The sequence below is a fragment of the Ahaetulla prasina genome, chromosome 2, assembly GCF_028640845.1.
Source record: "Ahaetulla prasina isolate Xishuangbanna chromosome 2, ASM2864084v1, whole genome shotgun sequence".
Taxonomy (NCBI): Eukaryota; Metazoa; Chordata; class Lepidosauria; order Squamata; family Colubridae; genus Ahaetulla; species Ahaetulla prasina.
Genome location: NC_080540.1, coordinates 81,300,399 through 81,315,167, shown reverse-complemented (window position 1 = coordinate 81,315,167; position 14,769 = coordinate 81,300,399). Strand labels below are relative to the sequence as shown.

The window sequence follows — 14,769 nt, the reverse complement described above, 5'->3', positions numbered from 1 at the left end:
CGTTTTCAAGATGTACACTTCCTAAGACAATGGGTTCACTTCGAATTGTCTATTTCTGCTTGTAGGTAAACAGGTCTGTGGGCAAAGTGCAGATCTTCACAGCAGATTTGTCTGAAATACCACACTGTAACTGCAAGCCTACAGATGAAAACCCCTGTGGCTTGGATTCAGAGTGTATTAATCGCCTGCTGCTCTACGAATGTCATCCCGCGGTTTGCCTAGCTGGAGAACGCTGCCAAAACCAGTGTTTCACCAAGAGACAGTATCCAGAAGTAGAAATTGTCCGTACTTTAGCACGTGGCTGGGGTTTGCAAGCTAAGAGAGACATTAAAAAGGTACTTTTTTTTTTTTGTTTTTTTTTTTTTTGTTTACATTTATACCCCGCCCTTCTCCGAAGACTCAGGGCGGCTTACAATGTATAGGGCAATAGTCTCATTCTATTTGTATATATTTACAAAGTCAACTTTTGCTTTTTTTATTTTCATTATAATTACCACATATCTAAAAATAAAGAAAAATCCAATTTTCTTGTTTTCATATACATCATAAATACATGGTAGAAGTTTTATTTCTCATGGTACTTTTTCTACCTACATAGAGGTTAGATTATACAACAATGGAATCTTAAATTACATCCATCAAATCAGTGTATTCCTTATACTGATTGCCTTTCCATGTCAACTGTTTCTTTTTTCAGTGTCAGTTATTTGTCATACAAATTCTGATTTAAAAGACACAAATTGTCTATGGCAGCTCATTGTTTCTGATACCCAAGATGTTACATAAATTACTACTGAATATTCATAAAATTCTTAAAATGTGCTATAAAAAACATGATACTAGATTATTGTATCAGGAAGTAATTGAACAAACGTTCCTTAAAATATTTGCCAGTTTTAGTATAACAGCTACTACAGATGCTTCAGTAGTCAGGTTTTTGCAAGTGTTTAACAGTAGCCCTGAGAAAAAGCAGAGTGGGAAACTGCAATCTGTAAATTCATGTAGACTTCTTAGATTTTGAGTGGAATATAAATACATATGAATATATAATCATAATGTAGCCCAATTCCAAATTGTTAAGAGCGCTAAAGTTCAAAGGCAAGGTATTTTTTTTACTGATTATATAAATAAGTTGGTTATATTTCACTTGTTGGTTACTGTTCTGTGTCCCCCCCACCCCGCAACCACAACCAAGAAGACACGCAAGATGACTATATTTGCCAGCAATTTATTCCTATGACAGATATCAGTTCTGGCAACGAACCTGCGATTGCCTGCCAAGTTCTCTTATCTCCTCAGAAGCCTGCGTAACTGCAGTTAATAAACAGAAATCCAGAAGCCAAATTCTTAGTCTCGAAATATTGCAGCCAAAGTTTCCAAGAGTCAGTTTTTGTCCGTCACAAGAAGCTATAGAGCAGCTCCTCCTGCTTTTATACCCTGTGGGGTGTGGCTCCGTGACTCAGCACTCTCTAGGCCTGCCCCACCCCTTCTTTTGTTGTTCCCACCTCTCCTTTCTGCAATGCCTGGGATTTAACCAGGACTGATTGTCATCAGCTGGGTCTTGAGGTGTTGCCCGGGAGGGGGAAGGTGCGGGAGAAAGAGGCCTCATCATCTCCTCCACCTGGCCTGCCTCTGGGACCTGGAGCGGAGCCAGAGAGGAAGGTCCTGCAGAGGGAAGCCCTGTCGGCTCTTCCCCCTCACTCTCTGAGTCACTCTCTGCCAGGAGGCCCAGCTCAGGAGCCGAAGACACAACAGTTACCTGTGTGACAAATATATAGGCTGCTTGGGTCTTTCTAGCAAACCTCCTAGCTTCTGGATTTTCAAAAGCAACCATATGTAGGCTTATTGTTATAGTAAGAGTGAGAACATTATTGAACATGAAATAGATTGGTGCCTCCTCAGACTTTTCTCAAAAAAGTAGTTTGGAATATTGATATTAATGAAGAACTTTTTGTTTTCCTAATTTTGTAATCTTACTTGTTCTTCCATTCCTGGGAATTTCAGGGTGAATTTGTGAATGAGTATGTGGGAGAATTGATAGATGAAGAAGAATGTCGGGCCAGAATCCGCTATGCTCAAGAACATGATATCACCAACTTTTACATGCTGACTTTGGACAAGGTGGGTTAAAAAATTTTTTTGTTTGCGGTACATTGAGTGACGGGTAGCTATATAAAAACAATTTTGTTTCAGCATTTGGAGTATTTAATAGAATGCAAAAAACCCTTGAAAAAACAAATGCTCCTTTGATACATTTGTGCACACTGTATTTTCTGAACTGTTCTGTTTGTTCACCTTTGTATTTTTTAAAGTGCTCTACATATTAGGTAGTCTCAGCTAAAAAAAGATTAAAGCTATGTTTTTAAAAGATGTTATTCCATTTGGTGATTTTAGGATCGAATAATTGATGCTGGACCAAAGGGCAATTATGCTCGATTCATGAACCATTGTTGCCAGCCAAATTGTGAGACACAAAAGTGGTCAGTGAATGGAGATACTCGTGTTGGGTTGTTTGCCCTTGTAAATATTAAGGCAGGTCAGTATGTCTCATAAAACCTCTCTTTAGAAACATTTGGGGTGTCTTAAATGCTTGGCTTTTGCTGTCTGTTGATGATTATAAAACCCATGACAAATATATTAGTGTTGAAGAGATAAGTTGTTCCCTGAGTACGTGGACAGTCTGATAGCCAGAACTGACTCATCCTGACTCCATCTGCAATTTGTCTTTTTCCTTTACATTTTCTCTGCTCATTTATTTCCTGAAAGATGGCAGAGGACTGTTTGCTGTAGATGCATGGTTCTTCATTTCTTTTCTCTAAATACCCCACAATGAAGGTTTTTTTTAAAACCTCATGTCTTTCTTTTTCCCCTTCTCCGCTACTTTCCTGCATAGTTTTTGATACCAGGGGTTCCTTCATTTGCTTGGTTGAAGAAATCCTGCCTCCCTTGTCAGCATTAGTAAGACTGCACTTCTCTAGGAGCCTATAGAAGTCTTGTAGCTGCTGAAAAGAGTCCTGAAAGGAGGGGGAGAAATGGTATAAAAGGAACAGTGAAGAAACACCAATGTTTTATTTAGTGGGATTAGGTTCTGCAAAGGGTTAATCTCTAATAATTGCATTACTAACCCATGGATAATGCTCTGTGTTGCAGTCATTCTGTTAGAAAAAACATGTCACAGCTATACTTCAGAAACAGTACTGAAATATAGGCTAGTAGATACTGCTTAACACAATAGAAATAGATTTCCCTGAGCACTTCTAGTTTTTCTTCTAGATTAACTAATTAATTAATTAAATTTATTGGCCACCTATCTTATCACAGGGTAACTCTGCATGGCTTACAATATTAAAAGATAAAACTACATGAATACTCCCAAAAATATAAAAATACAAAATACAATAGCTGGGGAGGGAGGGAGTAGGATGAGCGGGGGGATGGAGAGGGATGTGATATTAATCTGTCAACCAAATGAAGCCCCTCATTTAGAACCGAAGCTTACTGGCAGAGCTAGGCCTTTAAGCTCAAGTGGTAGGTCAGGAGGGTTGGAACTGGTCTCACTCCGGGGGCGGGGGAGGCAATGCAGAGAAGACCCTGCCAGCCAGAACACTGTGGCCATCCCAGGCAAGGATGGGGTGGGCCAGTCCCAGTAGGATGAGCAACTAACAGACCCATGCTTTAAAGATGATTACCAACACCTCAAATTGCACCCAGAAGTTGGCAGCTAGTGCAGCTCGTGGAGCAGTGGTGTTACATGAGCCACCCTTGGAATCCCAAGAATTGCACTGTACTCTGCATCACTGTAGCACTTCAAGGGTAACCCAATGTAGAATGTGTTGCAGTAGTCCAACTTGAGATGACTGGGGCTTGAAAGACTGAGCACAGAGACTCCCAATTCAGGAGAGGCCGCAACTGATGCACAACTCAAAGTTGCACAAATATTCTTGTTTGGTTGACTTTTTATCTTTCATTCCTTTATTAGATACTGAATCTCATGCTCTAAAACCTGTATGTTATCATCCAGGTAGGTCTTACTGATTTCTTTCATTACCAGGGACCGAGCTGACTTTTAATTACAACTTGGAATGTTTGGGGAATGGGAAAACGGTGTGCAAGTGTGGAGCACCAAACTGCAGTGGCTTCCTTGGAGTACGACCAAAGGTATAACAGTGTGTCTTTGAATATTTTTCAAATATCTTTTGAAAATATGAAGGTATCTTTTCTTTTGTGTACACTGAGAGCATAATGCACCAAGACAAATTCCTTGTGTGTCCAATCACACTTGGCCAATAAATTCTATTCTATTCTATTTTATTCTGTTCTGTTCTATTCTATTCTATTCTATTCTATTCTATTCTATTCTATTCTATTCTTACATATACTGGATACACAGGAGTTGCTTATACTGCTGTGGTCCTCTAATATTTGTGTAATTTGGTCCTGTTAATAAAAGTAGCATCCCTGTTGTCTGTTCTGCATTATTTAAACAGCTGAGAGTACAAATTAAAAAGAAAAAGAAGAAGAGCAATTCTTGTTTTCCTTGTAGATGTACATCTACTAATGGACCATCTAGGATTTAGACATTTCATTATGTATCTTAGTTAAACAAGTTAAATAAAACTAGTTATATGAGAACAGGGATTTTTTTCCATCCTGAAGAATTGCTAACTGGAATTTTTTTCTGTCTTTAGAATCAGCCACCTGCTACAGAAGAGAAATCTAAGAAATGTAAGAGGCGGCATGGGAAGCGCAAATCACAGACGGAAGTCACAAAAGAGCGGGAAGATGAATGTTTCAGTTGTGGAGATGGTGGGCAGTTGGTTTCCTGTAAGAGACCAGGCTGCCCCAAAGTCTACCATGCTGACTGCCTCAATCTGACTAGGCGACCTGCAGGTCAGTCATGTGTTCTCCTATTTTGTTACTGCAGAAAGTATTTCCAGGATGAAAACGGTAGCTCATATGCATGTAGGGAAGACAAAAGAACATATTGCTACATATTGGCTAAAGTTCCGTTCTTTAAAATAAACCTATAAACATAATTTTCTTTTAAAAGTGTTCTGTGTTTTTCTTCTCAAAGAAACATCTTGTGTTAATGAATCAAAATCTAGGACAAAGTTAGAAAATGAAGTTCTTTCCTTCATATTAGTGTACTAATAAATATATATATATATTTTGGATGAATTGGGAGTCAGTTATCTCTCCTATACCTTTTTTCTCATTAAAGTATTCCACTTTAACAAGCTTTTAAATACAAGCTGTTAAATGATTCAGTTACAGCTTCTGTCTATCTAATTTGATTCTTTTGTAAATGGTTCCTAGAGTTTGAATTAAGTCATTTAATTGTTACCTAAAGCAGCATTTATCATTAGAGTGAACTAGGAACAAAGTTAGATCAAAAGAATTGAGGAAAGGAGCCCAGGGGAACCAGACACATACGCTTATGAGATGTTAAACAGCAATTAGTTGAAATCCACAAGAGCTTATACCACCTCTAACTTTTTTTCTTGAGGTGGGAGAATTGGAAATGTTTATGTCTCTAGTTAAATTCTGTCTTCGTTAAATTCCCGTTAGCCCATCCCTAATCCTATAGGGTATAAACTGTTTTAGTGAAAAAGCACATGTGTTCCACTGGAATGCAGTGACTGTATGCTAATGTTCCCTTGAAACGCCAGCTCTCTAGTGGCATGGGTCTGGAAAAAACCTCGTCCCTGAATTTGAGAGAGAAACAATTTACCTTTGCAAAGTGTTTCCCTCCCACCAGTGCTCCCCTCTTTGCAGTACTAAGCACAAATAATTCAGGTAAAGCAAAGGCATTTTATTAAGCGGGGGGAGTCTTGATACAGGGGACAGAACCAAACAATACATTTGATATTTATAAGATGACAGAAAGCAACAAATTAAACAATAAAAGACATTGATTAGATGCAGGGAAAGATAAACACCCTTACCATATGTGGCAACTTCTCCTTTCCCGTCTGGGTTTGTTTCTTTAGCACTTGCAGTTCTCAAGGATGTCAGTCCTATTAAGTTTTTTTTTTTTTATTTACATTTATATCCCGCCCTTCTCCGAAGACTCAGGGTGGCTTACATTGTGTAAGGCAATAGTCTCATCCTATTTATATATTTATATACAAAGTCAACTTATTGCCCCCCCAACAATCTGGGTCCTCATTTTACCTACCTTATAAAGGATGGAAGGCTGAGTCAACCTCGGGCCGGGCTTGAACCTGCAGTAATTGCAGGCTGCTGTGTTCTAATAACAGGCTTCTAACAGCCTGAGCTATCACGGCCCCGCAAGTTTCTGAATAGGCTAGTTTTGCACATCAAAGGAAATGGCTTTGGCTAAAGGAAAAACAAGATTTCCTGTACTTCAAAAGGAGGCATGGTTGTCATGTTAAAATGCTAATATTTTATCTAAAATGCTTAATTAAAAAGCTCAGCATAAAGCCTAAACTTCCAGATAACTCTAAGGCCCTGTTTGTTTCTGATCATAGGTATCCTTTCTTGTTCTATAGATGGAGGTTCCTGCAGTTGGAGCCAGGGCAAAGTTGAAAGACAATAATTGTTACATAACAGTGGAATGAAACTATTATATGTAATGAATTGGATCCTCTGTGGGCAATTTAATACCAGCATCTGGATGTCTGGGAATCTGGAGCTGAATTTAGCAATTTTGCCTGAACAGCTTTCACCAGTCAGGGTTTCCTTGCATCTTGATTTCAAGAACTTTCAGAAACTGCCATCACTCATTTCAGTCATGCTTTTTCCCCGTGCTGCAGGAAAGTGGGAATGTCCTTGGCATCAGTGTGATGTGTGTAACAAAGATGCAGCCTCCTTCTGCGAGATGTGTCCCCGATCATTCTGCAAACAGCACCGGGAAGGCATGCTGTTCATCTCCAAACTGGATGGACGCCTGTCATGCACAGAACACGATCCTTGTGGACCTAACCCTCTAGAGCCAGGAGAGATTCGTGAGTATGCGCCTTCCACAGAATCAGCAGCTGGCTGCCAAAACACTCAGCCATCAGACCAGCAGCCTGCAGCTACAGGCCCGAAATCTCAGTCCTCAGAGAGGCTTCCTCTGACTGTGTCTCTGAGGCTACAATCCTCAGATAAACCACCTTCCTCTTCATTGGCTCTGAGGCTACAGTCCTCAGACAAGCCGCCTTCCTCGGTGGCCCTGAAGCTACAGCCCTCAGATAAACCACCCTCTACAATGGCACTGCGGCTTCAACCAGCAGACAAACTGCCCTCCACCCTGGCCCTGAGTTTAAAGCCCTCTGACAAATTGCCCTCCACCCTGGCCTTGAGGTTCAAGCCTTCAGACAAACTATCCTCTGCCCTGGCCCTTAGACTGCAGTCATCAGACAAGCCACTTTCGGCAGTGGCTCTTAGGCTACACCCCTCAGAGAAGTCAGCACCCACAGTGGCCCTCAGGCTGCGGGCCTCAGAAAAGCTAGCTTCCCCTGGGGCCCGGAAGGGGCAACCCCCTGAGAAGCTGTCCCCCGCCATAGTTTGGGAGGAACAGTCCTCTGGCGCCACTGAGGAAAAGCCATCTGTATCTGAGACAACAGCTGCCCTAGAGACGCCCAGGAATTCAGACCCATCACCGATGGGTGCTTCCCAGCCCCTATTGCTAGATAAGCGCCCCACCACCCCACCGCCCCATGGGCAGGTAGTGGATAGAGCTGCAGAACCTGACTCTCTGAGGCCTGAGCCGCAGGGCAGGGCCATTTCTATGGGGCCGCTGCCTCAGCCTTCAGGGAAGGCGGCCCCTTCACTGAGCCTGAAGCCGCAGCCGCCAGTCAGACCTGTCACCCCAGTAGCCCTGAGGTCTAAGCCGTCAGAGAAGCTAGTCGCTCCGACCGGCTCACCGCCTCAGACACCCAGCAGGCTGCCTACCCCTGTGGACACTCTGCCTGTACCATCTGACAAGCCTTCTACTGCCGCGGGCCTGAGGCCTCAGCTCTCAGACAGGCTTCCTGCCCCACTAAACCCCAGGCCTTTGCTTTCAGAGAAAGCACTGCGGCCAGTCGACCAGAATGCTCAACCCAAAGAAAGAGGCTTTGTGACTGTGGAGCAGAACCCTCAGCCGAAAGAATGGACATCTGTATCTGGCGAGCAGTCTTGTCGGCCAACGGGGAAATGTCCACCCTTCCCAGGGCAAACCTCCTGTCCGCTAGAGAACTTGCAAATGCACGAAAAGACCTCTTGGCTTAGTGCAAAAGGGCTGCCATCCGTGGAGCAATCTTTTTGGACAGCTGAGAAACTGCAGTCTCCTGAGCACAGTCTCTGTCCAGGCCAAGAAGCAATATCTGCACCCTCCACGGAGCAGACATTTTGGTCAACAGAGAGATTGTCTGCATTCGAACAACCCCCTTGGCCTGGAAGGGAAGCTCCACTACCTTCTGGGCAAACTTCATGGCTGACCAGAAACATTCAGACATTGGAGCAGATCTCTTGGCTCTCTGGGAAAACACAAACACCTGTGGGGCAGGGCATCTTGCCTTTGTCTGAGCAAAATGTGGTGCTAGGACTGGACCAGGACTCCCCTGGCCACGAACCTCCTGAGTCTAAATCTAAGTGAAGCCAGTTTGAGGCCAGACGGGTCACCTATTTGTTTTGATTGGTTTTTTAATTGTATGGGAAAGGATTGTTTTTGCTTGTTGTTTTCTTTTTAATCACTTCCCCAGTTTCTTAACCTCCAGCAACATCCTGCTCAAGCTATACAGACGTATTTTAACTAAATCTCTATGATGCCCAATCAAGGAGCAAGAATGTAGGTGGTCTTTACCTTCATTTCGCATACAATAATGCTGAAATAAAGGAATCCACTTGGGATAAAATATTTAATTCCATTAATCAGTTCACTCATTTTGTGAGTCTGAATCTAGGAACAGACTTGGATTCCTAGATTATTCCCATGTAGCTCCAAAGAAATAGTTTGTTATCATAACAAACTTCACACTGGCCCCCTCGTATTTCCAAAATGTTAACTAACGAACCCATATATTGAGGGCACACATGGAAATGCAGCAGGTTTTTAGTCCTTAATTTTCATTCCTTGCAGTCTTAACTGCTGTCAGGGTGGAACTTTTCCAATGCAGGTGCTTTTTTAAAAATACTTGAAGTTAGTTGAGGCCCTCAGTTCTGCAGAACAGAAGAACGTGCCTCAATGAACCTAGGTCTTACAGCGGGAGTATTGAGAAATACTATCTGGTAGATTCTTTGGGACTTCAATCTTTAGTGCAATGGCACTAGAGCTCCCTTTTCAACAGAATTTTGACCACTAAAGACATGAGCAGGTTAGAAAAATAAGTACATTATTTGTCTAGCTTTTCAGTGCAGCATTGCTGTGTTGGATTTTGTTTTCTTTTTACAGTTTGTTCACCAAAGTCATCTTGTAGCAAACTGATAGTCAGTGTGGACAAATGAAACTAATTTTCTTCTTTTCCATGACAAATCTGCTTAAAAATAATGTTTGCATTATGTATGGGTGTATTTCTAAATTATAAGCTAATTCAGAAAACTAAACAGTTGATGACCTATATGAGAAGAAATGTTCAAGATGAAAAGTTAGTATTACTACCGGTATTCTGATTAGTGTCTAGCTTAGCAAGCCTTTCATATTGTCTCCTGCAACACTCCCACACCCCACCTACAGAAAATTGACTTGAATTTAATGGGGCAACCCTAAGGTGTCCTGTTGTTTAAAGAGAGAGATAGCTAAGGTTATAGTTCTCACACTGGAACATGAAGAGCTCTAGCCCTTGCTGGAGGTTCTTGTTCTTTTTTCTTTATTTTCCAGTTAATGCAACATTTTAGTCCCGACTGGTGGTTAGGTTGGTAATACTATCTTTCCATTAAGGAGAAGCATTTAGTATTACATACAGAGGCAGATATGTTATCTGCACCACAGAAATATAGCTTGTGTGGTACTGATGGTGGTTTCTTTAAACTGTAGCTGGGGAATCAAATAAATTATTACTTCACCCTGTATATGGCGATATTATTCATTCTGCAGGGCCTTCACATATATAATATGGCTTCCATTTCATACTACAAAATCAGCAAACTATTTGACCATTTTTAGATTGCCACCCTATTCTATTTGCCTGGGCATCTAAACTCTCACAGACTGCTAAGCTCCAGTTTGAAGCAAAAACTTTTTGAATAGCTCCCATTTGGTCCTTTCTAGATGTTCACATTTTGGCACAGAGCAGAAATTCTAACTCTGTCCCAACCTAGAGCCTCTCATCTTGGAATAGATAACTCTGGGGTATTCAGGGCCTGTAGGCAATCGGCAATGTTGCAGTGGCAGTTCAAATTCAGATCCATTACCTTTTTTCAATGTTGGCTTTCCACAATGACAATAGCAACTCGGCACTGCGAAATATTCCCTACCTGGTTGTGCATCTCATCTTCTCTGATTCATTTCATTCTCTCCAAGTACAGCTAATGACTTTGTAAAAAGCATTATGACTAAATGGAACCTTAGTGCTTAAAGTTGGTTTTCCTTGAACACCTGCAGGCCGAGCGCTGCTAATTGCTGAAAATGGCGAAATGCAAACACCTTTTGTTTCTGCGTGACTCCTGCACAAAAGGAAACAGGACAGTTCTTCTGAATGAGACAGATACAAGAAACCAAGGGCATTTTACCAAAACTTTTTAAAATGAAAAGACCCACCCTTTTGAACAATCAAGCAAGTCAAGCCAATCACGAGGCTCAGCATATTAAACATTTCTCATGTGGAAACAAAATGAGGCTCTAAATTTTATGTCTCTAGGCCTTCCCGTGAACTGGACTTTATCATGTAGATTGTGTGTTTAGGGCTTCCTTTGTGCCAGCCCCTGCCCTCCCTTCACAGCTGTACTTGTAAGAAGAGAGATATCTGCACTGCTTTATCCAACTTGGTTCTTGCAATGTCATGTGTTTTAACTAGGTATTTGTTTCATGGGAAAAAAAATAAACTGTGAATATTTTTGGTGGAGGCTATTTTAAATCTTTAAAACTCAAAACTTTTTATTTTGAATTTTTTTGTTCAGATTCCTAGGGATCATATAGGTGACTGTTAAGAACTGGGATTTATGTAGCAGCACATTCTGAATTTTTGGCTAGGAACTCGATTGAACCAATTTAAACTTTTCAAGTGGTATTTCAAAACAATTGCCCAGTGACTTATTTAATATTACACCTTTCCTCTTTTCAGTCTCCTTAAACTAAACTTGCTTAAAGTACAAAGCTGTTAACTGAACTAAGCAATGAAATAGAACACATTGCAAAAGTATAGCTGGAGCAACTTGAATATTTTATCAAACACAACAGACCTCTCCAAGTCCAGAGGTTAATGTCCAGTTCATTAAGCGAAGTGAAGAAACTTCAGGAAAATATGAGGCATAAGGAGGAATCACCCCCCAGGTCTTGGTTAGCATAAGGTAAGAAGTTGCAGTCTCTATAACCAGATGATCACATGAGGCAGGAAATTCTTCGTTAGAAGGAACTGGTCAAATAGAGAATGCCATCAGTCCAAAAGAAAGGAGCAAATAAGGGTTGGAGAACATAGCTGATAAGAGTTGAATTTCCAGGGGCTAAAATACTCTTGAATTTAAAGTTATTTGGGCGTATTTTCTCTGCTGTTGAGTAGTGGTATCTTGCTGGAATTGTGGGCAAAGTGATGCACCTATGTGCAAATATTTTATTTTGCTGTCATGTTTATTTTAGACAGAAAATATGGTCTATAATTAAGAGTCTGGTCTAGGGTCATGCAATTTTTGTAGTCTGAGATAATATTTTGCCTTTGAAAAATAGGCCAAGAAGGCATATTCCAAAAATTAAAAAGATTGGGAAATTGAGAACAATCTGGACTAGAATTTAATGTAAATACATACATACACACATACATGCAGTGTGCATTATACAGTTCAGGTGACTGTATAGAACTGTAAAGAATATAATTTGTGCCTCTCCTTTTTCCAAACATTTTATCTAAGCTTTTGAGAAGGGAGAAGTGAACCTTAAAGCCTGCAGGTGCCTAGATCTGTTCAAAAACTCATGAAGCTGTTAAAAGGTTTATTTTTTAATATATAGGCTACTTGTGGGAAGTGTACAGTGTAAAACTAAATTGAGGGCACTCCTTGGTCAGTCTTGTAATAGTTACAAGTTAAACAAAAGTTTATTTCCCAGAGGCTTGAATGGGGCTTGTTGAAACAATAGATATATACATGATCATGATAATATTGAAGTATATGGAGAATTCTGGCCAGTACAGTTCAGTAATGTGCTGCTAATCATTCCATATTTCATGCTTTTCTGTACCAGTTTTCTGCATTTCTCTGCAGATGCAGATGATAAATTGACTGCAAGTCCTTTAATTTAGGATGTATAGTTTCAAAATGTGGGCATATTTTTAATTAAAAATGGGAATTTAAAATTATATGTAATATTCTGCAGCATTCATATGCTTATGTTCAATTTTAAAAGTCTGTCCTCCAAATGCACATAATTACTAATGACCTACATAAAAAGAATTTATTCCCCTTGTGTTGATGAGATTTTACAGTGTGGTTGAATTCCTTGAAATGTACAAAGCTGTCGAAATTAGATACAACCAGGGTTGACCATTTAAGAACATTGCATTACAGGAATTGAGATAATATTCACATCCAAGATCAAGATGTATTAGCGTATTCAAATATTGACAGAAAGTTACACTAAATAATGGGCACATTTCTGTCTCCTTTTCTAGATTTGCAATTGTTAGTATATTCAAGATGGTAGGGATCAATTTATATGTGACAGCCACTTGAATGCGCTAGTTCTTTTGGTCTTTAGGTGGCTGTATGCTTTGTGCTTCTGCAGAGCAACATCTTGAAAAGTTGTAGAAAGTGCAACTCAAATTCATCCTGTACTCTCGACTAGATAAATCCCTGAAGCTGTCCATTCTGCTCCTCACCAGTTAAGCCAGATTACAGAGAACATAAAGTTGAAAAATCCTTGAGGCAGCAGGATATCCCAGTGATGATTTTACATTTGCTAGGTTTAGGTCTGTCATCATCTGAAGAGAGATACTTTTGTAAAAGTTTAAGAGCCTATCCTAGTATATGGTCAAAAGTATTTGGAGAGGCTTACTTACATTTGAGGGCTTAAAACAAAAGTAATGTTGATTTTTGGGGAGGGGGGATGGTGGAAGAGGATCTTGTGTTTATCTGTTGCAGCAAAAGCAAATTCCTTGCAGCATTTTAGAGACTAACAAATTTATGATATGACAGAAGTTTGGGGATTGCAGTTCTTAAAACAGCTGAACTATTGTTCATACTCTTGGTTATTTATAAAAGTGATGTTAAACTTTTAAAAAATCATACGTTGTCTTTATGAAACCAAAATAAAAATGAGTCAGATAAAATAATTGGCACTTAACAAAAGCTAACATAAGATGGAGGGGAGAAAATAGTTTCTTCGAGCAATTTGCATTGTTACATTCTCAGGCATGTTGGTTACTAATTGTGGAGAGGGCATCAGTGGAAATTATGGCTAAGCAGAGCTGTTTACAGAAGATCTAAACAGCATATGCTGCCATATCCCTCCAGTGCTTAATTTTATCTGCATGGATGATGAAAAGGAGTCAACAAAGCATTTACCTGTATTAGTGGAAAAAAAGAGCCCAATATGGCTATGCAGAGCTGCCCAATTCTACAGAGATCTGGCTGCGACGTTTTTGGAATAGCTACATTGAAAGAAGAGGAAGTGTCTTTGGATTTTTAATTTCATTTTGCTTCCCATACCTAGTTGACTGTATGTGAAATTTATAATTGGGGGAGGGGGGGAAGGTTGCCCTACCCAGGCATTCCCAAAATATGTACTGTAATTCTTTGTATATAAAAGAACATAATTACTGTAAAGTAAAGTTTAACTTTACTCTTATCTGTGTGCATTGTCTCATTAAGGCCTGGCAGAGCATTAAAATCTACCTTAAAGGAAAGCTACTTTTACAGCACAGGTAGTTTCCCCATCCAAACAGTAAATGGGCCCAACAGTGCTTAGCTTCCAAGACAGTACAGTGTTGTCTGCCACTTAGACAAAGTGAAGACTAACTTATCTGGTGATTTATTAAAACTGTCCAGGATAAATTATTAAAAACTGTTTATAAAGTGTGGTTTTTACAAGATGCTTAACGCGTGGCATTTTAACTTAATACCTCACTATAGCTAGAAACTTAGGTAAGTTTCCCCGAGATTGTTGTGAGCTTATTGGTAGTGAAGTATGGAAAGTGTTTTCTACTTTCCCAAATGAAAAGCAAAACCACCATACATGAAAACAGATGGACACATTTTAGTCCTTGATAGCCTCAATACTTTGGAGAAGCTGAGGGCTATGGAGTGACTGCCTCCTGTACAGAACATATCAGGCCTGTGTGGTAGGCAGTAGGTTTGGGGCATTTTAACTAATTTGCTGTTTTGTGACACACAATTGTCTCGCATTTTTCATAAAAATAATAGTTTCCTCGGGAAAAAATCATGCTTTGGGGTATTAAGCCACAAAGCAAAATTCAGAGGCCGCGTTTGTCAACCAATTTTAAGATAGGTAGCAGCTAAAAAGTGATGGCTCCTCTCCTGCTGCTTCTCGCCAGTTACATCTACATAACAAAGAATGATTCGAGACCTGGTTCCAGCTGAGCATGAATATAGGAAAACTCCCATTTGCCTATTCGCTATCCTAAATTGATGGAGCCTCTTTCTGTCGTATCATTGACGAAAACAACGTTCAGTCTTCTT

General features: G+C 40.2%; 1 protein-coding gene across 1 annotated transcript in view; it reads left to right on the top strand.

Annotated features, from left to right (window-relative positions):
• The window catches only part of NSD1 (nuclear receptor binding SET domain protein 1), a 78,281-nt gene extending 64,363 nt beyond the window's left edge, over positions 1–13,918 (top strand). Inside the window, exons 17-22 of the mRNA XM_058171756.1 lie at positions 66–335; positions 2,005–2,121; positions 2,395–2,536; positions 4,052–4,158; positions 4,689–4,890; positions 6,777–13,918. Coding sequence (XP_058027739.1) covers positions 66–335; positions 2,005–2,121; positions 2,395–2,536; positions 4,052–4,158; positions 4,689–4,890; positions 6,777–8,584 — 2,646 coding nt within the window. The 3' untranslated portion in view covers positions 8,585–13,918. The remainder of the gene's footprint in view (positions 1–65; positions 336–2,004; positions 2,122–2,394; positions 2,537–4,051; positions 4,159–4,688; positions 4,891–6,776) is intronic.
• Positions 13,919–14,769: the final 851 nt, after the last annotated feature.